This window comes from Carettochelys insculpta, chromosome 10, assembly GCF_033958435.1.
Source record: "Carettochelys insculpta isolate YL-2023 chromosome 10, ASM3395843v1, whole genome shotgun sequence".
Classification (NCBI taxonomy): domain Eukaryota; kingdom Metazoa; phylum Chordata; order Testudines; family Carettochelyidae; genus Carettochelys; species Carettochelys insculpta.
This window is the reverse complement of record NC_134146.1, coordinates 21,410,379-21,437,578: the sequence shown is the minus strand read 5'-3', so window position 1 is coordinate 21,437,578 and position 27,200 is coordinate 21,410,379. Positions and strand designations below refer to the sequence as shown.

Sequence of the window (27,200 nt, the reverse complement as noted above, 5' to 3'; positions counted from 1 at the left end):
TAGCAGAACAATGGAGGGGAAATAAACAAAACAAAAACAACCGAACAAACCAAAACTGAAAAAAAAAAAACCACCCAGAAACAAAACAAATAACTCAGGTTGGCTGTCTTCAAGTCTAATACCCCAGCCACTGAATTACACTCAGCAGCCCTAAATCAATAACCAAATAAATCAACAAATGGAAACTAGTCTATCACTTGTCAAGTTCTGGATGCGGGAAAGGAGATCAAGTCAGCTACCAAGGTTGTGGGGTGACTGCAAAATTTTACTGTACAGCTCTTTGACTACTTCTGTAACCCTATTTTGTGGTCTGGAAAAGAGGCATAGCACAGGGCTGAGAATTTGTAGACTTACCCCTCAGTGATTCCATCTGTTCAGATGCATATGACCACAAGGATTGCATGCACAAGCAAAAAAATACTGTGCAAAGGAAACTTTTGAAAAGGATTGTTTGTAATTTAAGGTCTATAATACCTCCTGTATAAGACTCCTCCTCGCTGTTATATATATATATATATATATATATATATATATATATATATATGGATGGCAGGTGCTGTAGGCAGGGGAAGGCAATGACATCACAAACTGCCTCACCTGGCACTGCCCACGGTCTGCTGGGGATTGCCCCACAGCTTCCCAGAACTCCAGGGCCAGTGGAGGCTGTAACTGTACCACCCTCCGGCTGCCCAGGGCTCCAGAGCTGTGCTATGTGGAGCTGGGGGCCCGCAGCCTCACTGTGTGTGTGAGGGGTGAGCTGGGCAGAAGCTAGTGGCTGCCATGGGGGAGGGGGACAGGGCCTTGGATGTGGGACGGTGAGGAATACTTGCCTCCTCAAGCTGCAGGGTCATGCTCAGCTCATGTGTATATGTAAATCAGAACAACAGAAGCCTGAAGAATCAGGAGCTATAATACTAATAATTTTGCTTTATAACTGTTGCATGGACTCTAGCCTACTCACAGTGGGCTCCACAAACATGAAATCACTATCTGAAAGGAACACAGATTGAATTTACAAGATTAGCTATGACTGCTTTAATTGCTGCAGGGATTATAGTCTGATTTTGACTTTAGGATTATACAGAACTTCTGAGACTGCTTAGAGAGCCTCAGTCATTGGTAATTTCCAAATTCTGGAGGACTGAACCAAAAACGTACACAACTTTCTTATGGAGACCAAGGGAAAAAACAAAACCACTCCCTTCTATTGATCTTGTTCCTCATTGTGTCCCATACAGTATACTTTCATGATTCACAGAATCACAGGGCTAGAAGGGACCTTAGGAGGTCATCTAGTCCAGCCCCCTGCTTCAAGCAGGATCAACCCCCACTAAGTCATCCCAGCCAGGACCTTGTCCAGCCGGGACTTAAAAACCTTGAGGGATGGAGAATCCACCTCCTCTCTAGGCAACACATTCCAGTGCTTCACCGCTCACCTGGTGAAATAGTTTTTCCTAATATCTAACCTACATCTCTCCCTCTTCAACTTCAGACCATTACTCCTTGTTCTGCCATCTGACACCACTGAGAACAGTTTCTTACCCTCCTTTTTAGAGCTCCCCTTCAGGAAGTTGAAGGCTGCTATTAAATCACCTCTAAGTCTTCTCTTCTGTAAACTAAACAAGCCCGAATCCCTCAGCCTATCCCCATAGGTCTTGTGCTCCAGACCCTTAATCATTTTTGTTGCCCTTCGCTGAACCTGCTCCAGTAAATCCACATCCTTTTTATACCGGGGGGCCCAAAACCAGACACAATATTCCAGATGTGGCCTCACCAGTGCCGAATAAAGAGGAATAATTACTTCTCTAGATCTGCTCGAAATGCTCCTCCTAATGCACCCTACTATGCTGTTAGCCTTCTTGGCTACAAGGGCACACTGTTTACTCATATCCAGCCTTTCATCCACCATAACCCCTAGGTCCCTTTCCATCAATTGCGGTTTAGGAATCAGAATAAAGAAGACCTTGCGCAACATCTCAGTGAATCCTACCAGAAAGGAACAGAAACCTCCTTAGGAGTCCTACTTGGAATCCAAATTAAATTTACAATTACGAGGTCCTGGAAACAGGAAAAGACAACAAATCAGCTACCAAGGCTGCAAACTTTCTCTATACTGCCCTCTGACTACTTCTCTTATCCCATTTAGTGATCCAAATTAAACAACTCGCTAGTATGAAGATTTGTATTTGATAAATATTTTTGCTTTTACGTCTCAAATGAAACAAACGGTTCACACACAACTTAGAAACCTAGTTCGCCTGCCTTTAGTCTTAACTACTAGTGCTTTACGTTAAAATCAGTTAAGAGGCATCCTTAGAAGGCTCACACATCTTGATGAGCACACTGATTGGGGGGGGGGCGCAAAACGAAACAGAAGACCTAGTTCATATCTGGTTCATCTCAATAAGGCACAGAGACTTTTTCCATTAATGTGAGTAGGGTTAGATAACACCAGTAGAAATGCTTGTTCTCTGTCTAAATTACAGGTTGAACCTCTCTAATCTGGAACACTCATCTAGCACCATCCATAATCCAGAATGATTTTAGTTAGCTAGATGACCAGGTATCATGGGTGTGGCCAAGTTTCCTGTGGTCCCCTGAAGTTTTTTTCAGCACCAGTCCTGGCTCTCAGTGTTTTGTGCTGTTATTTAGCTGTAATATACCCCTAAAGGCCTTCCAATAGCCCAATAAACAGTAGAAATTTTGGTAATGGTACTATACAGTATTGTTCCTGTGGTCCTGCAATTCTCTCAATCAGCACCAGTTGGGTCCCAAGAGTGCTGGACTACAGAGGCTCAACCTGTACTTATAATTTTGGTTGCTGGCACTGACTGAACTATACCAGCGTGGCATTAGGCAATTTTCTGCCTACCCATCCTTCCAGCAGGCAAAGCCCTAGAAGTGCTAGTGCTGGAGCATTACTGATACCAGATACTCCATTGGTCTTGACCTCACCCCTTTCTTCAGATGGGGCTGCATGGAGTCCTCCTAAATGAGTTGTGGGAACTGCATGAGTTTAATTTCTTCCCATGTCTACACAGAGGAACCCTATTTGTATATCCATCATTCAGTCCCTTCTATCCCTTTCTTTGATTGTAGCATCGACAAGTATTTAGTTGGTGCCCAAAGGCCACAATAAGAATCAACATTCCATTGTGCTAAATACTGAAGCTATCTGGTTATTCAGTGTCTAAAATTGCCTTCTTATACTTTCAGCCCAGTAGGAAACTTCATCTCTTCCTTCCAGATGAAGACCTGGCTACAGTCAATCACAATAATCCAGCAGGTAAGTAAATGATACATCCCTGTTAAATTGAATCTGAAGAAGCTGAACGGTTGAAGCTGATACTGAACATAGATGCCTGCTTCTACCATGGTCTTGTCTGCCATGAACATATCAGGCCACTGCTAAAGTTCTTACACTGACTCTCAGTAAGAGTACATAAAAATCAATTATTTTTTTAAAAATGGATTTTTGTATTTTTTGAAGTCATCAACAAAATAAATTCTCGCTTAAAATTAAGTTACAATTAAATATCACAAACGTTCTACACACACACACACACACACACACACACACACACACAAAAAATGAATTAATAACGTTAGTCTGTCCAGTCTAATGACTAGCTCTTGCTTCTTGAACGTTCTGGGCTTTCAATTGCTGTTTCTCAGCAAACTAAAAAGTAACATGCAGAAAGAGAGACACAAACTAAATACAATTGTTTTTGTTCTGTGCTTATGTGGTTTTGGACCTTGGCCAAGCATGGCAGAGAAGGTAGTTAAGACATTGTCTTAAGACAGAGAGACAATATAGAGGAAAGAACAGAGGCAGCACAGAAAGGAACAGGAGTTGAGTGAAAAGAAAAAGGGAAGACATTACTCAGCAAACACACAGCTTCCAATATTCCCCCACACTTTGCCATAGAAAAACTGGCATAGCTTCTAGGTGTTAAGAGACCCTTCCTAGGAATATCTGGAAGAATTTTTTTTCCTTTTTTTTACCCAAGGAACAAATATTAAGTGTAAGCCATGTAAGATGATGATGCAGGGCCTATATGCAAGAATGAAACATCGTAAGGAAACCTGCTTCTTTAGAGAAAATGATGTGGATGAAGATGTGGATATGGCTGAATAGATCAACTGGTTAGTAACTTAAATAATTCACTTTGCAATGCATCATTCTTCAAGGCTCTCTCTAAGCCTTTTAGCATAAGTGTGATTTGACACACAAAATTCCCCAAGAGTTTGCTGTGTTGAATGTTGCTAGAAAATACTTAAAAAGTTTAGCTTAGCTAATTCTAATGGTTTATTTAATTAGTTAACTAGGTTTAGAATCTATCACTAAAGTATAAAATGCAGAAAGCTGCAGTAAGAGAAACCTAGAGTTGCCAGTGGCCACCAAATGTAATTTTATATTATAGAAAACATGCCCTTGACTTTGGAACAGCATGCCCACAGACCATAATGGTGATGCCAAAAGTCTATTTCCTATTTTACTTCAGCATCATTTGGCTTTTCCAAAAGGAACCCCATTTGATACCTGTTTTTCCAAAAAAACAAAAGTGCCAGTGAGTTCAATGGAGCTTGCTCCAAAATTAAGTGCACTCTAACCACATCACTGTTAGCTTTTTTCATAACGATTTCAATCAAAGGGATTTTTTGGTGATTTAAAACGCAATTCAAATCAATGATTTAAATCAATCCAGCCTGCTCTTGGTCAGTTTCAGATGACTATTACAGGTCTTGGCCCAACCTCCAAAGCAACTAGATTAGATCAGATCAAATGTAGCTGGGGCTGGATCCATTAGCCCCATCAACAATTGTACCCCTCTTGGACACTGAAGATCACAGTACAGTAGACATCCGATTTACACTATTTTGACATGTGTTTCTTGTATTAACATGAGTTGAAATCAACCTTGGTAGGTTGGGGGAGTGGGGAAGCGGCAGAAGGGGAACTTAACTACAAGTTGGTGGCCCCGGGCAAATGGGGACTGTGGAGAACAAGGAAGGAGCCAGCTATAGCTGCCAACAGGGGGCAAGAGCTGCCCAGCTGCTGCACCCTCCCGCCAGGCCCTGCTACACTCCCGGCCCCCCTCTGCTTGCTGCTGACCTCTGGCTTTGCCTGTCTGAAAGCTCCATAGTACAGCAGCTGCGGCAGCTTGCAGGGGCTTGGCAGCCGCAGTGAAGATGGTAACAGCTCCATCTGCCCATTGGCTGGTGCAGCGCTCCCAGCTGGCGCTGCTCGCACACACACACAGCAGATGCTGGTGGCATGGCAAGGACCAGCAGGCCAGCAGCCATGAGAAGCAAGACCAGGGTGCAGACAGCAGTGAGTACCAGAGAACTGGCTACACTCCACAGGTGGGGGGACCCAAAAGGTGGCAGGGCACCCCGCTCCCCTTGCAAAAGACATGTGGGCAGCTTCTTTCATCTGCAGCCAACTGGGGACTGGCGAAGTGAATTTCAAGGATCCTGGGGCTCCTTGGAGCTGGGGGGAGGAGCACGAAAGGAGAGAAAAGATCTGTCAGGAGAAGATGTTATGCAACTGGGTTCCATGAGTGCACTTGCAAGGCTTGGGCTTCTTTGGAAAAACTCTGTGGAGTTCAGGAAATCCATCGCCCTGTCCCTCCCCATCCCTGTCCCCACGCGGACCTCAACTTAACACAAAATTTGATTTACACATAGTTGCCCAGGACTGCAACCTGCACGTAAGTCAGAGTTTTACTGTATACAGAGAGAAGCACATGCACACTGGGCAAAATGCAACTGAGCCATAAGAAGAGAAAGGCCTTAAACCAAATGCACTGAAATTTGGAAAACATGTTGAAGAGACTGGATAAGGTAGAACATTCAGGTGAAAGAGTAATCACACAGAAAGAGAGACTAAAGTTACCTTATTATAATTACTTTATATTTAACTTACACTTATGTGACTGAATGCACCTGTGCATTCACACCCTTTTATTATTACAATAACCTTTGCACAAACTATGCTTTGTGATGTATCATTTGAAAACTTCTCAATCGCTGGTCAGTATCATCATGGTGAAATAGATGTAGCAATAGTATATGTAAAATTATGAATTCCTTTGAATGATATTGCCACCACATGTTCAAACCCACAGATCCCTGACTAGGTAGAAGTTGTTAAACAGGTCTATCCTAAACAAAGAAATGTGTTTACATTTAAGTAATAAACAGGGTCACTGGAACAGCAAAAAGGGGTAAATGGCTTTGTCAAAGACAAGATAAATTGACATCAGCCATCAAGTGGCCATTTTTTGGCAACAAAAAGAGGGATGAAGGAACTAATCTCCATTTTAGCAAGCAAAAACTGGGAAAATCTTTTACCATGACACTCCCTGTTATGAGGACATAGGCATGAAGGATTTTTATCTAGAGATTAGCTTCAAGAAAATGTTTCAAAGGCAACTTGACTATAAAACTGAGAGGCAAAAACACTGAAGGGCTACGTCTACATGAGCCCCAAACTTCGAAATGGCCACGCAAATGGCCATTTCGAAGTTTACTAATGAAGTGCTGAAATGCATATTCAGTGCTTCATTAGCATGAGGGCTGCCGCGGAACTTCAAACTTGATGCACCTCGCCGCCGCGCGGCTCCTCTCAACGGGGCTCCTTTTCGAAAAGACCCTGCCTACTTCGAAGTCCCCTTATTCCCATCAGCTCATGGGAATAAGGGGACTTCGAAGTAGGCAGGGTCCTTTCGAAAAGGAGCCCCGTTGGGACGAGCCGCACAGCAGCGAGCTGCGTCAATTTTGAAGTGCCGCGGCAGCCCACATGCTAATGAAGCGCTGAATATGCATTTCAGCGCTTCATTAGTAAACTTCGAAATGGCCATTTGCGTGGCCATTTCGAAGTTTGGGGCTCGTGTAGACACGGCCAAGGCTACTTTTCTTTCTCTCTCTTTCACCCAAGATGATGAAAGAACTAGCCTCTTGACTTTGGGAGGGATCCGGACATGAAAATTTGATCAGCAGGGTTGCTGGAAATATGTAATAATGTTGCTGGGAATATGTAATAATGTTGCTGGGAACACTTAAAAATTGAAAACAGTTGCCATCATAAAAATCAAAATGAAAACAATTTGAAGTGTGAAAATGGCCTCTTAAAATAGTTATATATTGTTAGTATATGGATATACAAATTAAGTATAAACTGTGCAAAAAACAATACTTTATACACTTGTACTCACTTAACATAACTGTAAATACATTTTTTAAAAATGAAACCTAATTCAGCATCATGTTAAAGCTGAGCTGTTTGATAATACCATTTAAGGAGTAGGCTGTTTGGGTATCAATCCCCCAAAGGGCAACAGTCCTGCAATACCTGAACTATCTATGAGAGGGCTGTACATTACAGAACATGTTTTGAGGAAAATCTGTGACTGGGAATGTGCTGAAGCCAGCCAATAGATTTTAACCAAGACAGGGCTGAAACTCTACACAGGTACTCAGTAGTGACCTACATGCTCTCTGGCTGTTTGTGAGCAGACCAGCTTGGAAGTGACAACAGCCCAGCACTGTGAGGTACCCAAGATTGATCCAAGTGGTGACAACTCCTCATTGGTCTGGATTTCACTGCAGAACTTGAAAACTTATTTTTGTCTTGATATTTAATTTTTTTATGTTCTGAAATTGTGAAATTCTAGATATGCTCATATATTACTACTCATTATTCCCTCCATCAATTTGGCTCCAGGAAAAGTAAACAAGAATTGGTTAATTGTGAAACATTTTTGAACAGCAAAGAATTTTTTGAAAATTTTTAAAACAGAAGTTACAACAGAAGCACATTTTTAAGTGTTTACTCTTTAAGGCTGAATTGTCTACACAAGAGGACATTAAGTTAGACTTAGTAATTGGGCCTCAACATTCAGGATCAGTCTGTGGGACCTAAAAGATCATTTATTTATTTCCCAAACTCCAAATCTGAATTTAAAAAGGGATAATCCACCTTTCACTCCAGAATATTTTAAGCCTATTTCACTGTGAAAGCAACATTTATTGAAAACATTAAACTCAAAATTGAACTTGGAATGGAAGTTGAAAAGCATATCATTCCTCTTCATGTATAAGAACTTTGTAATTACTTCAAAAAAATTTCAGACCAAAGCTTCCTGTTATACCTTAGACAGAATTATTTCTATGGAAAGGAGTGATGCTTCCCATTGCTGTCTTTTTAATAAGCTGTCTACTATGGTCTCTAGAGTCATATGTTCTTGAAGTGTGTGAAAATGTCAACTTTTAAAAAGGTACAAGGGTTTTTTTGCCAGACAAAGGCCTAGTGAAGGGCATAAATTAGGAATTAAAAACAGTACTAATGACTATTTACAGAATGCTGTGAAAATGCACAAAGTACAAACACTTCAGTAACAGCCTTTAATGTTTTCAGTTACAGTAACAAGATAGTTATCCATGTGAACATTCTGCCTTTGTTGCATGAGAATGTCAAGATGACTGTACCCCTTGAAAATAAGGCAAACCTAAAATGCTTACACACAAATTATATTGTTTAGAACATAAAAATGCATTTATTATTTTAAATTACCAGCAGGTTTGGCAGAGCAGTAACAAATACGTCAACTTGAAAAGCACTCTCCCTCTATCTCAGATGAAGGCAAAAATTATTGACGCAACAACAGACTGCTTAACGCACAAGTTATTACCACATGTAAGTCACTGAATGACTAGAGCAACCACAAGAGAACCCTAATTTCCTTTAGATCATTTTGTTCTCTCAAAGACATCGGAAAGAAGGTGCAGTGCAACAACCCACTACCTACTGACAATTGCATTCTGCAACTGTAACTTTCTAAAGAATTTTTTTTCCATCATAAGGTCAAAATAAAAACAAAATAGAGTGAAAATGGACTCTGAAAAGAGTTATGAATTCCTCCAGAGTATGGATATACAAATGAAGTATAAAAACCTAACAAAAGCAGTCCTGTAGAACCCTAAAGGCTAACCATTTCATTTATTATTGATGGTACAAAGGTAGGATTAGAGATGAAGTACGAAACATTCAGCTTTTTCCTTTTTGCTGAATCCATGTGAGGGAAGATGTTCTAATTATCCCTCATATAAAGATGTACATATTCCAAAAAGGAACACTAAAAAGGGGTCCTCAAGACATCATTGATCAGCCTGTCAGCTAGCGTGCTTAGCTTATGAGCATGTGTAGCTAAGGTAAACTGCAATACCCTATACCTAGCTTCTTTTAACCTAAAAAGAAATGTGTTCCTGGTCTGACTTGTCTACTTTTGGGACAAAAATAAGTTGTTACTAATTTTGCTTCTATCAACAGAAGAACAGGAGAGTCAGCTAGATTCCTTGTTTCGCTTCTGCACCAATTGCGCTGGTCAGCCATATTCAGATTGCATAACTCCACTTCTTTTGTTTTTTATCATCTTAGAAACCACAGAAGTTTTTAAAGGCAATTCAAACAGTCTTATAGCCCCTTAGAGTTTTGTATTAGCCCTTGTCTACAGAGTTGCACAGTCCTCACAGACCTCCAGGCTAAGGCTTTCCCTCGATCCATGTCTTGCTGCCTGTGAGCTTCTCCTTCCACCTGACGCAAGCGGAGACTCCCTGTCCCACATCCTTCCCCGGTTCTCTGTCTATCTGGTCTCATGCCCAAAAGACAAGCAGCCCCACACGCAATTTCACAGTGGGTGTATAACTAGGAACAAGAATGTGACTTACAAACTACAGTGCCCAGTGTTAAAAGTCTTACTCATATGTCCCTACACCAATGCCTACTTCTGAATGGTACACACCACCGGATAGCAAGATACACAGTCACTGAAAACACATAATAGTCTACTTTCCATAATTTTATTTAGTAATTTAGAATGATAAATTTACTACTTGTGCATTGAAAGGATATCACAGTCCTTTATGCAGATTAAACAAGAGCATCTACAATGAACTGAGTCAAGTGGCAAGTTGCACCAGAACCTCAAAATACCAAAAGTATCCTGCACTTTCCAATAGTTAAATAAAGTTGAAATTAAGCTTTAAGATATGAAATCTGAAAGAACAAGAATATTCACAATGTCAAGTTTCTGTCCTTTGGGAGTTCCACATCTGGACACTCAGAACTAAAACTGAAACACTACATGCTCATTATAAATCTAGATGTTTGAAATCAGAGACAAGTAAAACGTTCATACCAAAAACACAGACAGACAGAACTTAGGTACAACCAATTCTCAGCCACTAAAGGGATTAAGTGGCAAGATCGAACAATGGACTGATGGAAAGCTTTCTGTTCCCCCTCTCATAGTACTGAAGGACTGAAATGAGCAAGTAGGCTCCCTGTTCCCTTGAAACCCACTAAGAAAAGAGGGATAAAAAAGAAGTCACAAGAGGACTTTGACAAAAATCTACATCCAAAAGCATGTTTAAAGGTGATTGATCCTATATCTCCACCTCCCATGGCTCCCATAAGCAAACAGAAGTGCTTATGGCCTTCCATGCCTCCAAAAGACAAAAGTAAATGATAAAAAACAAATTAAGTTTTCCATAAAAACGTTTCACTAGAATCTTTTGGTTTTGAGGTAAATATTCAACTTCAAGAACCCTCGTTTTAATAAGAGCTAAAATCTAGATTTTTTTGCACAGCTTTACCTGCAGAAAGCCAGGTTATAGTTGACTATATTGGTCTTTTAAAGATACATTTATAAGTAGTCCTGGGGAGAAAATAATGAACTGGGAAACAACAACCAGATGCATGGTGAATTTTGTTCCTTTGCAAAAGAAAAACCTTTTAACTGTGCATTTGTATTTTCCTTTGACAAATACATTTTCTAAACTACTTAGCACTATTATAAGCAGAACTAGTAGTAACAGTCAGAGTTAAGACTGCTTAATACTGACCCTTACAGATCCATTTTTCAATTGCTTATAACCTTGCCAAATTAACCATTTGGATGGTGATTCTTCATGCTTGCTCTCTGCCTCATTTAGAAAAGAAAGCTCAAACTATTTAAGTGAAAACTGCTCAGCTCTTCTGGAAAACTATTTAGCAAAGCTATTTTTATCTACATTAAAATTTCCATCAGTTTATCTCAAGAACCTCCATTTCTTGGATCAGAAACTTAAGCATATAGACAATCCTAGTGACAAAGATATTTTTTTGCTGTCAAAACAATCCACCCAAATTTGGCAAATGTCTCTTAAAATGGCAATTTGCATATGTTCACTCTCCTGAGTATGCACTAAATGACAAACTTTTAGGTAGGACGATGAAATAACAGCAGTCACTGCTATTCTCTCCTTCAAGTCAAAGGGCCATGGAGTTGGGAGTCAGGAAACTATCATGAATTCTAGTCTCTCTGTTCTTATACCAATGAGTGTAAATTCTGTGCACTTCACAGCTGTAATTATTTTGCAAGGTCTTAAACCCTTAAGTTAGGGTATGTCTACATTGAAAATGCTACACTAGCACCACCAGTGATTCGGTCTAAATGCTATGTACTCCAACAGGAAGAATTCTTCCATCAGCACAGACAATCCACCCCCTCTCAAGGAAGCTGGCAGGTCTTCTGTGACATTGCACTGTCCATAGCCAGGGATAGGTTGGCATAGCTACATCTCCCAAGGATGCAGATTTTGCATACCAGTCAGATACAGATATGCCAGCGTAAACTCCTCGTGTAGGTCAGCCCATGAGAGACATGCAGGTATTATCTATTCCACATCATGAGTAACGTAATGGACACTGTTGAAATTTACTTTTAAACAGAACTCATGCACAGCCCAGCCTAGCCACACTGCCTTTCAGAGCGTGTACCAAATTTACGTTCCTGCTGTGCTGCCTTCCTAAACAATGGACCACATGGCTCTACAGAGTAAGAAAAAGTCAGCACTCCTGATTTGTAACACTTTTGGGGCTTAGCAACTAACTAAACTACTTGCAAAAAGCAATACCTGGTGCAACTAGTGGCTGGTCCAAACAGAGACCAATTGTTCAGCGTTGCCAGTGACTGCTTTAGCTGGTGAGTTAGAACATGCCGTGTATTTAAAGATGCTAGGTTCCAAACTTCATGGCTATGTACTACAACACTCACAAAGCTTCAATTACTTTTTTCATTTTGACTTTTTAAAATACGTATTGACATACTCAATATTCCAAATTTTTATTTTGTTGGGAGAGCCAGGAGACTGATAAAGAAGTACTACTGTAAACTACAACAGTAACAAGCAGAAAATTGATACTACTCCCACCTATTAACTCTCCTGCTTAGGAACATGCAAGGCCAAGAGAACATCATTGTGAAGTACATCCACACAGTCTCAAAGTGTCTGGGCAGAGGACTAGGACTTGAGCTACAAAGTTAAAACTGATCACCTCCCTTGCTAGGTTTCAGAGCACACTGTCATTCCTTGCCCCAGGAGCACTAGTTAGATGACCCAGGCTGAGATCTGCTGTGGAAGGGTTTTGTTCTTCTGCTGTGTAGTTGTATGTAGAGTAGACCACAAATGCTGGATTACGTACAGGAAGAATATTTTGAGATGTTCCCAGCAATGCCAACATCATTTCAATTCTGTCAGTGGTGACAATATTTGAGGTCCTAGCTGCTGGCTACCACTGGCTCTGTGAGCCTTGTCAGCCAGATCTGCTTTGAACTAGATTACAAGTCACTGTGCTTAGGCACCAACACCCAGTTTACATGATGGATCCTGACAAGGATGTCAGTCAGACAGCTTAAAAAAAAGTGTTTATAGTGCTGAAAAGCTTTTGTGAAGTCTCCCTAATGCACACTTGCCTCCTACAACTAGGCACATTCCAACATAAAGGCACTTACAGAAAAAAAGATTGGTGCTGCATGATGTGAAATATTTAATTTTACAACACAACTAGTTCTTTTAACATAAGGTGACCATCCATCCTGTTTTCACCACGACAGTCCTTTATTTAAGCTGTTTCACAGGCATCCTGATTTTTTAAGGAAATGGGCAAACTGTCCCATATTTTGCAGAGTTCCTGTTCCCTGGCACCCCATGTTGGGGTGGCAGGCTCTCCTGCCAGGGAGCTCCCCCAATGGGTGGCTGCTCTGCTTCCTGGAGCTCTGCACCTTGTGGCAGCAGCTCCTGCTGCAGGGGAGCTCCTCTGTGGGGCAACTGCCCCATTCCCTGGTACCCCATGGTAGAAGCCCCCACTGCCAGCGAACTCCAAAGCGGGGCAGCTGCCTTGTTGCCTGGTGCCCTACACTTAGGAAAAGCTGCTCCTGCCGTCAGGGAGCCCCTCCACGGGTCGCCTGCCTCCTTCCCAGGCCTCCCACACTTCAGGGAGGCAGCTCCTGCTTCATTCCCTCCCCCATGGGGAGACTTTGGAACACCCCCATGCACCAGGGGTTTCTGGAGCCCCCATCCTCTACTGTCCTTCATCCCTGGTTTCTCCCCTTTGGAGGCTGCACAACCCCTATCCCTGGTACCTCACCCCAGAGCAGCAGCCCCCATCACCAAGGAGCCTTGACATGGGACAGCAGCCCCACTCCCATCCTTGGAGGCCGATGTCCCATATTTGCCATAGGGCAACATGGTCACCCTATGTTAACAGTAAAAATCAAGCTCCTTTTAATGATTTATAAATATTCTTACTGTACTACTAGTTGCTGGCACACAGATCCATTATCAGTTATCAGCTCATTCAGTTTTAATTCAAGATGAACTTTTCCCTGCAAAAAATAAAAATACCAAATGTAAATATTTTTTAAATTCTTTATTTCATAAGCACACAGGAAAATAACTTGCATATGTTTTTCAAATATCATTTATTCCTCTACATAAAATGTAGAGCTTACTAATTTAAAATCATTTGACTGGCTGGCAGAAAATGGAGGTAATCAATGACCTACTAATGCTAAGCGGAACATATCTGAGTAAAGAGCTCACTACTGCTCCTACTGACTTTAATTAAACCCATCATCTGGTATTTAAGGCTCCATCCTACTCTCCTTTTCACTAGCTCAACGAGAAAAGCAAACCTCAGTATGCAATACCTGTCCAAGCACTAGGACTAAGGACTCTAGAACCTTCACTGTCATGTGTTCTAACCAGACTCAGACAGCTGAGAAGCTGCCAGAAACATTATTGAGTAAAAATGAGAAACAAGTTTTTATGGTTTATTACATGAACAGCTCTAGCAAAACGCTAAATGCTTTTCCAGACTGAGGAAGTGACCTCTTATCTAAATGTTTGATCTAAACAATAGGATACAGAAAGTAGAGAAGAGTAGTACAAATCAATAGTGAAACTTTATTTCCATGATACAGGTATTAAGCATTATATCAGACACAATCATATCTGCAGTTAGGGCTAGGGTTTATAAAACAGTAATCAAATATTTACATGCTGTTCAACACAATGAAGGTCACTGATTTAATTTCAAATAGATTTTGATAATTCTAAACAAAGTTCTGTTATTTTTAACAGGCTTTATGCAGTAGTTGCTCAAGTGTTAACAGAGAATCTCATTCAGACACAAAGCAGTAATTGCTTCAGTTACAGCTCTGTGAGGTTGAAGAGTTAGTCATTTCCCCCACATCCTCTATAAACGTAAAAGAGAGAAAGCCATGCTAGTCTATATACTATGAAAACAAAAAAGCAGTCCAGTAGCACTTTATAGACTAACAGAACAATTTAGTAAGTGATGAGCTTTCATGGGACAGACCCACTTCAGATCATAGCCTTACCAGAACAGACTCAATATTTAAGGCACAGAGAACCAAAAATAGTAATCAAGGTTGACAAATCAGAAAAATATTACCAAGGTGAGCAAATCAGAGAGTAGAGGAGCAGAAGGTCTCTCACTTAGACAAAGGATTAATGGGCACAAAACAGACATAAAAACACTCCTGATCCACAAACCAGTCAGCCAGCATTTTAATGGAGTAGACCATTCTGTTAAGGTCCTGAAGGTTTGCGTCTTACTGAAGGGGAGTTTTCATAACAGACTGGAAAGAGGCTGCTGAACTCAATCTTTTACATTCAAATTTGACACATTAACATGTGGTTTGAACTGGGATGGGAATTCTTAGGTCATTATACGGGCTCTTTTGAATACTCGGCTTAATCTAATTCTTGACAACCCCCACCTTCTGCCCCCTCTACTCTCTGATTTGCTCACCTTGATAATATTTTTCTGATTTGTCAACCTTGATTACTATTTTTGGTTCTCTGTCCCTTAAATATTGAGTCTGTTCTGGTATGGCTATGGTCTGAAGAAGTGGGTCTGTCCCACGAAAGGTTATCAGCTAATAAATTATTTTGTTAGTCTTTTAAGTGCTACTGGACTGCTTTTTTGTTGTCCTCTATAAACAATGTACCTAGCCAACTTTGTGACAAAAACACTGCAAAATAAACATATATCTTTAGACACTCCCTCTCTGCAGCTTATTGGACCTGAATTAAAAACCAGAATGGTTATTTATTTTATAGTAACTTTAGTTTTTCTAAATGTTGGCATTAGTATGGATTCCACTGTAAGGGCCTATACACTTCATACACAGAAGTTTGGATTTCCACACCCCACCCCACCTCTCCTTTTCATGAGCAGTGCCTATTGGGGCTGCACATGCACCCTGTACCTCTTTGTGCTCTCACATAAGATCTTAAAGGGCAGGGCAGCCATGACCCACTGCCATTTCCCTCACAAGTACAGCCCCATGCTTCTTAAGCCCTCAAATAATGGTGATAGAAGGCAGTTTGTGGAATACACACTCACTGTAACATCTTCAACAACCACAGTTTGTGGAGAGCCTGTCAGTATTCTGTCTCTTTCATGTGTACATCCATGTGTACCCCATAGTAGGAAACTGATAAGCAGTATCCTTGCTGGACAGTTGTAACAAGGAGTTTCAGCTGTATCATTTAAACGGAATGGAATATTATTCTTCTGCATCCAACCTGGCTCCCATGTCAAGTATATAAAATATTTTATAACAAAAATTTAGAGATCCTTGCAGATCTTGGAGATTTGCATGGTTTTGGAAGCAGGCAGAGAATGCCATCTGTATTCCTTGCAGAAAGCGCTTGCCAACTTGACAACAGATGGAAATTCACTGCGTGTTCTACTTTAAAATGCTCTGCAATGAGACAGCCTGGCCTTCTGATATACAAGATATCACTGAAGATCAGAGAGAGTGGGACGGGGCAAACCAGCTTTTGAAGACAGTATTTTTTAGACTGAGTTGAAAATGGATCTCAATCCTGTCAAATTTACACATATGTAAAAGGGGACAAGAGTGCACTGCCAAAGAAAAGCAAGTTCTCAGTTGTAACCCTCATCTCCTTAGGGGTGGCCCAATGGAATGTGAACCCATGATGCCCCATGCACGGTTACTATATTAGTCAAAGAGTTGGTTGTGATACCCTACGCATCCATCACTGCTCACAAGGATATTTTAAGGCAAGTCAGCCGGTAGCCACGTAGTCTTTTCTACTGTCATGAGGGATCTTTGTGAGGAAGGATGTCATCTGTCTCACATGACTGAAAGCTATACTGGGCCAGGAAGGCCTGACTGTCAGCCACACAGATACAGTAACAATTAAGGAGCATTTGGGGGTCTTCATCCTCCACATATTTTTGTTCTCTTTTTGTTGGTCAATAAGTCTGTTTTTTGTATCACTGCAGAATGACTTAAGTCCTAAATGGGGTACCTCTACATGTTTCAGTGCTGGTGTGTCATGGGGCCACAGGTGGCACTATTTAATGGGGAAGGCAATCCCAGCTGAACCACAAACAAATGATGTGTCGGCTCAGGAGACTTCTCAGATGAATGCAATCTCTATCAGCATTTATCAACAGAAGAAGCTACTATCTTTAAAAGGTCTTGGCAAGCCCTATAGTCATCTTGGACCAGCGAGGTAACTCGAGGAACTACTGTCTCACGAAAGGACATAAGCGATGAACGTAAAGGAGGCCAAGTCTGATTCTCCTGAAATGTTGAGAAATCGGAAGAAGGTGACATTCTGGTTGGTGTTCCAGTCAGCCCTGTTTATGGCAGAAGACCTCCAATTCTAAGTGCTTCAAGATATTCTCTTTTATATGTCGCTGGACATGCAAACCCTAACAGTAATGAAACTCCCTCAATGAAGGAGGAAAATACCATCACCTCTCCCAAAAGGGAGAGGAAAAAGAACTTACTTCAGGCTTAAGGACTCTATGACCCCTGAGGCGCTGTACCTGGTTTACCCTAGGCTGCAATTGTCAAGAAAATGCCAGGTGGTCTGATGCTTTATCACCCTATGGTGCTCAGCCACTAGACTGAAGTAAGGCCATAATGGGTGTCTTTGCATGCACTGGCATCAGGTAAGCTGTCTCTTATAGCACTGGGAACTCCCAATGAGAGGTAGAGCAGATCTCCCTCTGCTGCATACACCTGTGGCATTGTTATTAACAACAAACTTTTGTTGCTGATCTTTCTGAATAGAAATAGATGGCACCATGATGTGGGTTAGTCCTCATGGTTTGATTTTTGGAGCTGAGGACCCATTACGAAGAGACTGGTACCAGGAGCATTTCATGCTAGAGGAACATTTCCCTTGTTCTCCTGAATATTGACTGGTAGATGACACCAGGCACCTACATTATTTAATAGACCCAGCCCTTGGCTACTTGGATGAATTCAACCTCTTTTGCTGCTTCTTTGACATCAAAGAATGGGATTGATGCTATTGTACCAAGGCAACAGAGGGAGGCTCTCTGCACCGATGCTGCAGTACAACCCATGCTGGAATGATGGACACAGAGTAGGACGTGGCGCAATCTTGCCCTCTGGCTTTTAGTGCCTACAGTCCCTGCAAATTTGGCAGCAGCCCCTAATGCAGTCCTAACTAAGACAGCAGGATAAAGTTCACTCTCCAAGACCTGTGTTTTGCAGCTGGCAAAAGGCTTAGTATTGGAAACCAAGGCATACCCTGGTACCAAAGTCAGTGACTCATACCAAAAGGGACCAGACAGTCCAATAAAATAAATAACTAATGAAACTTAGGTCAATCTAGAAACTCATGAATACCAACTATGTACAAAAAGATAAAGTACCATGTTAAGACAGAAAGCTTGCTGAAACCAGCCAGCCCACTTCAACCTCTTGTAACAGTTGGCAAGAAAGAATTGTGGGAGATCTGGGGCAGCTTCCCCCCTTTATAGCTTCATGCTGTTAAACACAGTAACAGGGAGTCACATGTATGGACCTGATGGGTACTATGCTACAGGAAAAATCTCCAGCTCAGGTGCACTTGGAGGCCACACAACTGAAGTGGCCCTACTCTAAAGTGCAATCCTCCTAACAGTGTGTCCTCTTTTCTCTCCACTTTTAAAGGAAAATTATCCCCAATAGTTAAACTATTGGGTCTTTAGGGATGTGAAGATTCAGTACAAAGCATCAAGAACAACAAGAAGTCTTGTGGCACCTTATAGACTAACCGATATTTTGGAGCATAAGCTTTTGTGGGCAAAGACCTGCTTCATCAGCTGCATAAGTGGCAGGGTGGTTTCAGAGGGGTAGTTAAAGAGTCGGGTCCCAGTAAGAGGGAGGGCCAGAGGTGACCAGGTCTATTCAGCAAGGTGGAAATGGCCCACTATCAACAGTACTTAACAGAGGAAAAAATAACTCAGATCAGACGGGGGATGTGAGCCTGTCAGAGTGTAATGGGGAGATATTAGCACCCAGAGCAGAGAAACTGCCTTTGTAAGCTGCGAGCCACTCCCAGTCTCTGTTTAATCCATGGTTAATGGAGTCAAATTTGCAAATAAATTGCAGCTCAGAGATTTCTCTCTCCATTTGATTTTTGAATTTTTTTTTTTTTTTTTGTTTCAGGACTGTCACCCTTAAATCTGCCACTGAAGTATCCAGGGAGATTGAAGTGTTCCCCCACAGGCTTCTGTACATTACTGTTCCTGATGTCTGATTTATGTCCATTTATTCTTTTATGGAGAGACTGTCCAGTTTGGCCAATGTAAATTGCAGAGGGGTATTGCTGGCACATGATGGCATATATTATATTAGTAGATGTGCAGGTAAAGGAGCCCCTGATGGTATAGTTGGTGCTAGGTCCTGTGACTCTAAGCACTCAAACAATCTGAACATTGCCAGAAATCCTAGAGAACGCCCAGAATGAAAGCAGAAAAAAACCCCAAAACTCATACAGATCAGAAAAGGTAGTACAAAGTAGTTTGTAAAACACAGGCTTCTCAATGTGCTTGGAAAGAGTTTTGGCATGCTAAGGTAGGTGATAAATGATATTGTGTTCTTACATATATTATGGCATTTATTAAAATAGTCCTATCCATTTTTTTTCCAGAGTCACTAACACACCTCCCCACCCAGTCAGGGAAATTCAATCATCCAGTGGCAGCTTCCCTCCAAACTTTCCACTATGCTAAGAACAGCCATACTGGACTAGATCAAAGGTTTATATAACCCAGTATTGTGTCTTCTGACAGTGACCAATGCCAGGTGCTTCAGAATGAATGAATAGAATGGGTGTTCATCAAGTGATCTATTGCCTTTTGGTTATTCCCAGCTTCTGGCAAACAGAAGCTAAGGACACTATCTGTCCCTGTCCTTGCTAATAGCCATAGGTGGACCTATTCTCAATACGTTTATCTAGGACTTACCAAAAAACTCACGCTTATTGTTCAATGCCAATTTATGCCACTGGTTAATTCTGGCTTCATAGCACATTTCAATCTCCTCCAGATCAAACTCTAATCTCTTCCCTTACTGTCCTCTACACTCTGTTTTCAAAGGAGATATGATGACACCCGTTGAAACAAGAAAATATTTGATGAGCACAGAAACCCAAACCACCAAACCCTGGTTAGCTTGGGGATTTCCCACTACTTGACACTATCATTAGGCATGAGTATCATTAAGTTTTAATGTTTAAGACGACCCTCAGAATAGATGTGCACTTTTCTGTGACACTACAGAGTAGATGGTCAGAGTTATGAATGCACTGGGAATGGGGGTCATTCATGACAGTGAAATGTTCACTACTCTGGACAAAATATCACTGGTCTTTCTGAAGTTTAATTGAACTCTAACCTACTACAGTTTGAAAAATTTATGAAGTAGAAGAAAATGCTATTTTCCCTTTTTTAAAGCAATTCACATTTAAAAAAAGTACTGCACAGCAGCACTCTCTTTTTCCCATCCCTAGGCAGAATAAATTTTATGGGCACCAAAGAATGTGCAGATCTACATCACTAACATAAACATGCTGCCAGCTGAGCACGCTCTGCTAATCAGCTGAACAGCATTCAAATATCTCATTATAGGCGACACTGTAATACCCCATTTACTTTTTTTTTTTTTTGCTTCTACCACTGCATGATTGCATATTTCTGTTTCCAAGTGAGGTGTGTGGCTAACCGGTCCGTTTTTCACTCTGGGGTCCACAACTCTTAGATGAACAGTAGAACCTCACACAAGCTTGCAATCTGACCTGGTGCATGTGTTCAAACTTCCCTTTCTCTGTAGAAATGGTACCAAAAACAAACAAACTTTTGGAAGAGGTGAACATTTCCTGCATTGTTGATATCTGAGAAAGCAGAGTTTGCTATTTTTCTGGATCTAGAACATTGTACACTAAAGTTGTTCATGAACAGTTTCATATTTGCCTAATACATGTATACAACTAAAAACAACCTTCTGTTCCACATGTTTCTTTGCAAATAAGACTCAAAATACTACTTAGACCAAAGAAGGAATGACATTTCCATGTTCTGAATGACATTCTGGGAGAAGGTATGGTTGATTAGCACTAACATGGTATTGGGGAAGAATGAAGCAATTAACTTAAGCCTGGTTTGATTTGTTCTAATAGTATAAAATATCAGTTCAGATGTTGCTTTGCCCAATGACTGTCAAACAGGTTTGGGCATACAACTCTGTGCCTACCAACATACCCAGGTAAAGTAATTCTACAGGCACATGCTTACAAAGCACTAGTGGATAATTCTGGGCATTAAACATGTCTACCCTACCTGAAAATCTCAATCAAGTTCTCCCAACCCTCCCCCACCCCAGTACAGAAAGTTTAATCCTCTTTTCCAGAATAACTGATGGACTGTGGGTCTCTCCCTTGTGTAGGTTTGAGAAAAATGTACTAAATTTAAACTGTATGTTTACCATAGCACCAACGTTCTAAGGAGGGTCTCAAAATCCGCCTGTTGAATTTTCTCCATCAAACTGAAAGGAGGCCTAAAGCCATTTCCCTGCTTATGGAAGAGTCCAACTCATTTCTAGGTGCTGCTAAGACAAAATTGCCAAAAAAACCTAACTCATAGGCTCAAATACACATCAGGAGAGAAAAATGATTATTTTTGCAATGCATCCAGTGTCAGGTTTGTTTTTTCAAAACACCCTCCCTAGGAAGGGCACCCCAGAATACTCCAATCCTGTGGTATTTCAAACACCATTTCAAATTTTACATTGTATATATCAAATAATCTGCTATACTACCAAGATACTTAAAGGGAGAGGGGGAAGCATGTATGTTTCCCAGTTCTTCACCCCACCTCTCTATGAGCACATGCCTTTTGCAAAATATTTTCAAGTCAGTGATGTTTTTAAGTCAGTATGTATTACTATTTGTAAAGAAATACATCCACCCAAAGTTAATATAGTTTTCATATCTACACCGTTCGAGATCACACTACTTCTTGAAACACTATCATGAGAAAAAATACATTTTAGAAATGTGTATTTTATTAAAAATGAAAGAAGCACTTGAAAAGTTAGAGAAATTACTCACATGCTCCCCCATCCATCTGCCAAAGTTTTCTGTAACGCCTAAAAATACTTCTTACTGAAACGAGAATGTTCACCATCTATGTAATATTAAAATTAATAAAAAATGTTAACAGTTACCTGGACCTCTGAATTAGAATCAACAGGCTGAAGCAAAAACCACATCTCTTTGCTGGTATATCTGCATAAGTCTTCTTTTTTGATTGCCACCTTTCCTAAATTAAAAAAAAAAAAAAAAAAAAAAAGGGAAGGTGGAGGAAGAGTGATAAAATAAGAAACTGACTTGCCCATGGAAGAATATTATTTTTAATAGGAGACTTCAATTTAAAATCTCATTATCTTTTTTAAAAAGCCAAGTCATTTAACATTGTAAAACAAAATACATTTTACAATATTTTTTTCCTTTGATGCCGCATGAAAGACCCACACAAATAAGATAAACTACCCACATAGGAAAAAATGGAGAAAAGGACTATGCAAACAGTAAGCAACTGGAGGAAGAAATCTCTCTCTAGCCGTGTCTACACGTGCACGCTACTTCGAAGTAGCGGCACTAACTTCGAAATAGCGCCCGTCACGGCTAAACGCGTCGGGCGCTATTTCGAAGTTAACTTCGACATTAGGCGGCGAGACGTCGGAGTCACTAACCCCATGAGGGGATAGGAATAGCGCCCTACTTCAACGTTCAACGTCGAAGTAGGGACCGTGTAGTCGTTGCGCGTCCCGCTACGTCGAAATTGCCGGGTCCTCCATGGCGGCCATCAGCTGAGGGGTTGAGAGACGCTCTCTCCAGCCCCTCAGCTCAATGGTGGCAGCATGGAGCGGCCCCTTAAAGGTCCCCTCCCCCTCCCTTCCTGTGCAGGAAGCTGAGGGAACGTGCAGGCGGCAGCCCAGACACGCGGCCAGCCTGCACGTTCCTCAGCCACCCACCCAGCTGCGATGGCTGCCGGCAGCCCCCCCAGGGGACCCCCCCCAAGGGGAGCCAGGGCAGCCAGCCCAGCCAGAAGGGCAGCTAGGCTGGCAAGTGGCAGCAGGGTCCCTTCTGGACGGAGGCCGAGCTGCGGGACCTGCTGGGGCTCTGGAGCGAGGAGGAGGTGCTCCAGGTAATGGGGAGCAAGAGGCGGAACGCGGAAGCGTTCGTTCGGCTGGCCGATGGCCTGGCTGCCCGGGGTCACCCTGCCCACACTCCTGATCACGTCAGGAGTAAGGTGAAGGAGCTGCGGCAGGGTTACTCCCGGGCCCGGGATGCGGCCAGCCGATCTGGGGCCGCCCCTGTCACTTGCCCCTTTTACAGGGAGCTCAGGGACATCTTGGGCCCCCAGCACACGTCCTCCCCTCCGGCCACCCTTGATACCTCGGCCGACGAGCCCCAGCAGGCCCTGCAGCCGGAGTCCGCCCCGGAGGTAAGCCCCGCACCCCGGGGGCCCCCCCGGGACATCGCGGCAGGAGGAGGAGAAGGGGGGCTGCTCCTCCGCAGAATCCGGGCTGCAGATCCTTCTCCTGCCATCCCGGAGCAGCAGCCGGGCCTCAGCCCCCCCGGGATCTCCAGACCGTGGGAGTGGACCGACAGGTATGTACCCCCCTCTGGTGTACACCCCTGGGCTTGAGGGGCGGGGGGTAATAGATATGTGTCCAGGGCCCCCCACATGCTCACATGGCCATGGCCCCAAGGACAGCAGGGCCATGTCCCTCACAGCAGTGCATCAGCCCCTGCCCCCCCCCCACCCCGCACGACAGTGCCATGCCCCATCCCCAGGACAGGGGGGAGCGGAACCTCGAGGGGCCCCCAGGAGGAGGGGGTGGGACACCCCGCAGCAGCAACAGCAGCAGCAGCATGTGATGGAGTGGGGGGAGTGCAAAAGGGAGACTCAGGCTACATATGAGCACCAAGAGCCGAATAGCTCCCAGGGGCAAAGGAGGATCCTGGGGCTACAGCTGGCAGGTGACACCTCTGCCCTGAACAAAGAGGAGGGAGGAGCCGAGCTGGCTTGGAATTGGGGGGGGCAGGGCGGGGGCCACAGGCAGAGGCTAGGGGAAGGGAGAGCTGGAAGGCAGCCAGCCTGAGGAGGGGGAAAGCTGCATCCCAGAGGGGCACCTCTTGGGGTCTTCTCCCAAGGACGGGTTGGAAGGACTGTCTCTTCCGACAGCTGGTGCTGTCACTCCTGGGAGAAACTGGGCATCTGTGGCCTAAGAAACCTCTCCTGCTGTCAGACCCTGTGGAGTGAAGTGAGAGTCGCTCCCACCAGGGGACGGGGTGCAGGGCAGGGGGACCCCTAAACCCCATCCATCACAGCAGCATCTCCCGGGGACGGGGCTGGGGAACCTGCAGCACAGGGCTGGGGGGACAAAGGCCACGGCTCGGGGCCCACACTAACGCCTGTCTCCATTCTTCTTCCCCCCCTCCTCTCCTGTGTCCCGCACCTGCACCATCAGAAGGACTGGAAGAGAGCGCCGGCGAGGCATCAGTGGTCTCGGAGAGCCCTCCGGGACCAATCGCTCCAGGCCAGCCCCTCGGCCGAGGACCGACCGGCCCCACGGTGGGCTAGACGGCGGACCCCGCGCCACCACCAGCCGACGGCGACGGACCCCCAGCTGCTGGCCATCCACCGTCGGCAGCTGGAGGTCACAGAGCAGCACCTGCAGCTGCAGGAGTGGGCGCTGGCCTGGCGCCAAGAGGCATGGGGGGCCTACATGGACACTTTCAACCGCCTGGTGGACTACCTGGGCCCCCTTGCCGCGCCGGCCGCCGCAGAGCCAGCCCTGCCTGCTCCACCAGCTGCTCCGCCCGTCGCCGTCCCGTCCGCCGTCGCCCCGCCACCCACCGCCGAGGGCAGGAGCGCTGAGGGACCCCTGGAGCCACCTGAGACTCGCCGGCATATCTTCCGGTCCGCCCCGCCTCCAGCCAGCCCCGGACAGGGCTGCGACTGCGGCGGGGCTCCCGGCCGGCCACGTCCAGTGCCGGACTATAGGGGCGAGGGGCCCGGGGCGAGGGGCCCAGGACGTGCCCCCCCCCTTGTATATAGTTTGACCCTCTTATTTGGTGCCCCCCGTTTGCCCCGTCCCCCTCCATGTAAATAGTTCTCCCCTTTATCCTCCCTGGTTTTCTTTTTATTAATGAGGACACTTGTTTGTTAGTATTGTTTTATTTGTACATATTGGTTTGTTTCCACGTGTTGTATATAGTTTGTTCTTGTTTCATATATTTACAGTTAAAAAAAAAAGTTCTAAAAGAAAAATCAGTTTAAGTTCAGCCACAAGTGCGTGCTGTCATTTGTCCAGGAAAAGTGGGAGGGGGGTGCGGTGGGGTGCTCCATGGTGTGGGCGTTGGGGCAGGAGTGTGGTGGAGGAATGGGCGGGCAGTGGGAGGCCTGGGCAGAGTTCACCCCGCGGCCTCATCATTGAAGTGGGCCCGCAGGGCCTCCCGGACCCGGGTCCCTTCGGGGTTCACCTGGGGGCAGCAGGTGGCTGGACGTCTGCCCTGCCAGCCTCCGCAGCCCAGCCCTAGAAAAAGGTCTCCCCCTTGCTCTCCACCAAATTGTGCAGGGTGCAGCAGGCACCCACAATCTGGGGGATGTTGTTGGGGCCCGCATCCAGGCGGGTCAGGAGACATCTCCAGCGTCCCTTCAGGCGGCCAAATGAGTGCTCCACCACCTGGCGCGCGTGGTTCAGGCGCTCGTTGAAGCGCTCCTGGCTAGCGGAGAGATGGCCCGTGTACAGGTGCATGAGCCACAGCCGGAGGGGGTATGCCGCATCTGCGATGACGCAGAAGGGCATGGTGGTGTCCCCCAGAGGGATCTCCCGCTGGGGGATGTAGGTCCCCGCTTCCAGCCGGCGGCACAGGCCCGAGTTCCGGAAAACCCGGGCGTCGTGGGTGCTGCCAGGCCAGCCCACATAAATGTCCTGAAAACGTCCCTGGCTGTCCACCAAGGCCTGGAGGACGACAGAATGGTAGCCCTTGCGATTCAGGTATCGTCCTCCACTGTGATGCGGGGCGCGGATGGGGATGTGAGTCCCATCCGGAGCCCCGAAGCAGTTGGGGAAGCCCAGGGTGGCAAAGGCCGCGATGGTGGCATCTGGGTCCCCCAGCCTCACGAGCCTGTGCAGGAGCATGGCGTTGATGGCACGCACAACCTGCAGAGAAAGCACATGGGACAGCACCAGTGAGGGGTGAGCAGGGTGTGCGTGGCCCTCCCCTGCCCTGCCCTCCTCTGCCCTCCCCTGCCCTGGCCTCCCCTCCCCTGCCCTGCCCCCGTGGGATCTCTTACCTCCATGAGGACAGCCCCAACGGTGGCCTTGCCGACACCAAACTGCTGTCCCACGGATCGGTAGCTGTCAGGAGTGGCCAGCTTCCAGACAGCGATGCCGACCCGTTTCTGCACTGTGAGGGCACACCGCATGTCCGTGTCCTGGTGCCTGAGTGCAGGGGTGAGCCACTGGCACAGCTCCATAAATGTCTGCCGGCTCATCCTGAAGTTCCTGAGCCAGCGGTCGTCGTCCCACTCCTCAAGCACCAGCCGCTCCCACCACTCGGTGCTGGTGGGGTAGCTCCACAGCCGTCGGCGTGTGAGGCAGGGGGGGAGGGTGGGGTGCTGCAGAGTTAGGGGTTGAGGGGGCAGCTCCTCCTCCGGTGTAGCAAGGAGGTGCTCAGCTGCCTCCCGCATGGCATGGAGCAAGGCAAGCCCTGCTCCTGCCGGGAGGGCTGGGTGGACCTCTGGCTGCTGCTGCTGCTGCTGCTGCTGGGGGTCCATGACTGCGGCGCCCGGGGTCTGTGTGCCTATGGCTCCTCAGACCGCGTGCTGTGCAGGCTGAGTGTGTCTGGGAGGGGCCCTTTAAGGGAGCGGCTAGCTGTTGCCCCGGAAGCGCTAGTCCGCCCTGTGACCCTGTCTGCACCTGTGCCTGGCATCCCTATTTCGATGTGTGCTACTTTGGCGTGTAGACGTTCCCTTGCTGCGCCTATTTCGATGTTGGGCTGTGCAACGTCGAAGTTGAACATCGACGTTGCCAGTCCTGGAGGACGTGTAGACGTTATTCATCGAAATAGCCTATTTCGATGTAGCGTGCACGTGTAGACGTAGCCTTTAACTAGACGCAGAACCACTGTTTCCTCAGTATCACTGCTCCATGGGCAGAATAAATTTTATGTCCACCAAGGCACATGTAGATGTGCAGCACGAACAGAAATAACATGCTGCCTGCTGTGGACGTTGAATCCTGAATCTCTCCTGGGCAGCTGCTCAAGTGCTCAGCTTACAGGGAACACTGCTCAGTACCTTGGACTGGATGAGTAACAACGCTAGATACAATTAAACCTCTGCCTGAAACGTAGTTAATATGTCCCTTTAAATACTAAACAAAATAGATACATAAGAGTACAGTAAAGGGGCTGAAGAATGTTTAAAAACAGAA

The 27,200-nt window shown here is 44.8% G+C and overlaps 1 protein-coding gene across 1 annotated transcript in view; it reads right to left on the bottom strand.

Moving 5' to 3' along the window:
- The window catches only part of RASA2 (RAS p21 protein activator 2), a 104,241-nt gene that overhangs the window by 46,636 nt on the left and 30,405 nt on the right, over positions 1–27,200 (bottom strand). The window contains exons 4-5 of the mRNA XM_075004370.1: positions 21,915–22,009; positions 13,636–13,712 (exon numbers count right to left, since the gene is read on the bottom strand). Coding sequence (XP_074860471.1) covers positions 13,636–13,712; positions 21,915–22,009 — 172 coding nt within the window. The remainder of the gene's footprint in view (positions 1–13,635; positions 13,713–21,914; positions 22,010–27,200) is intronic.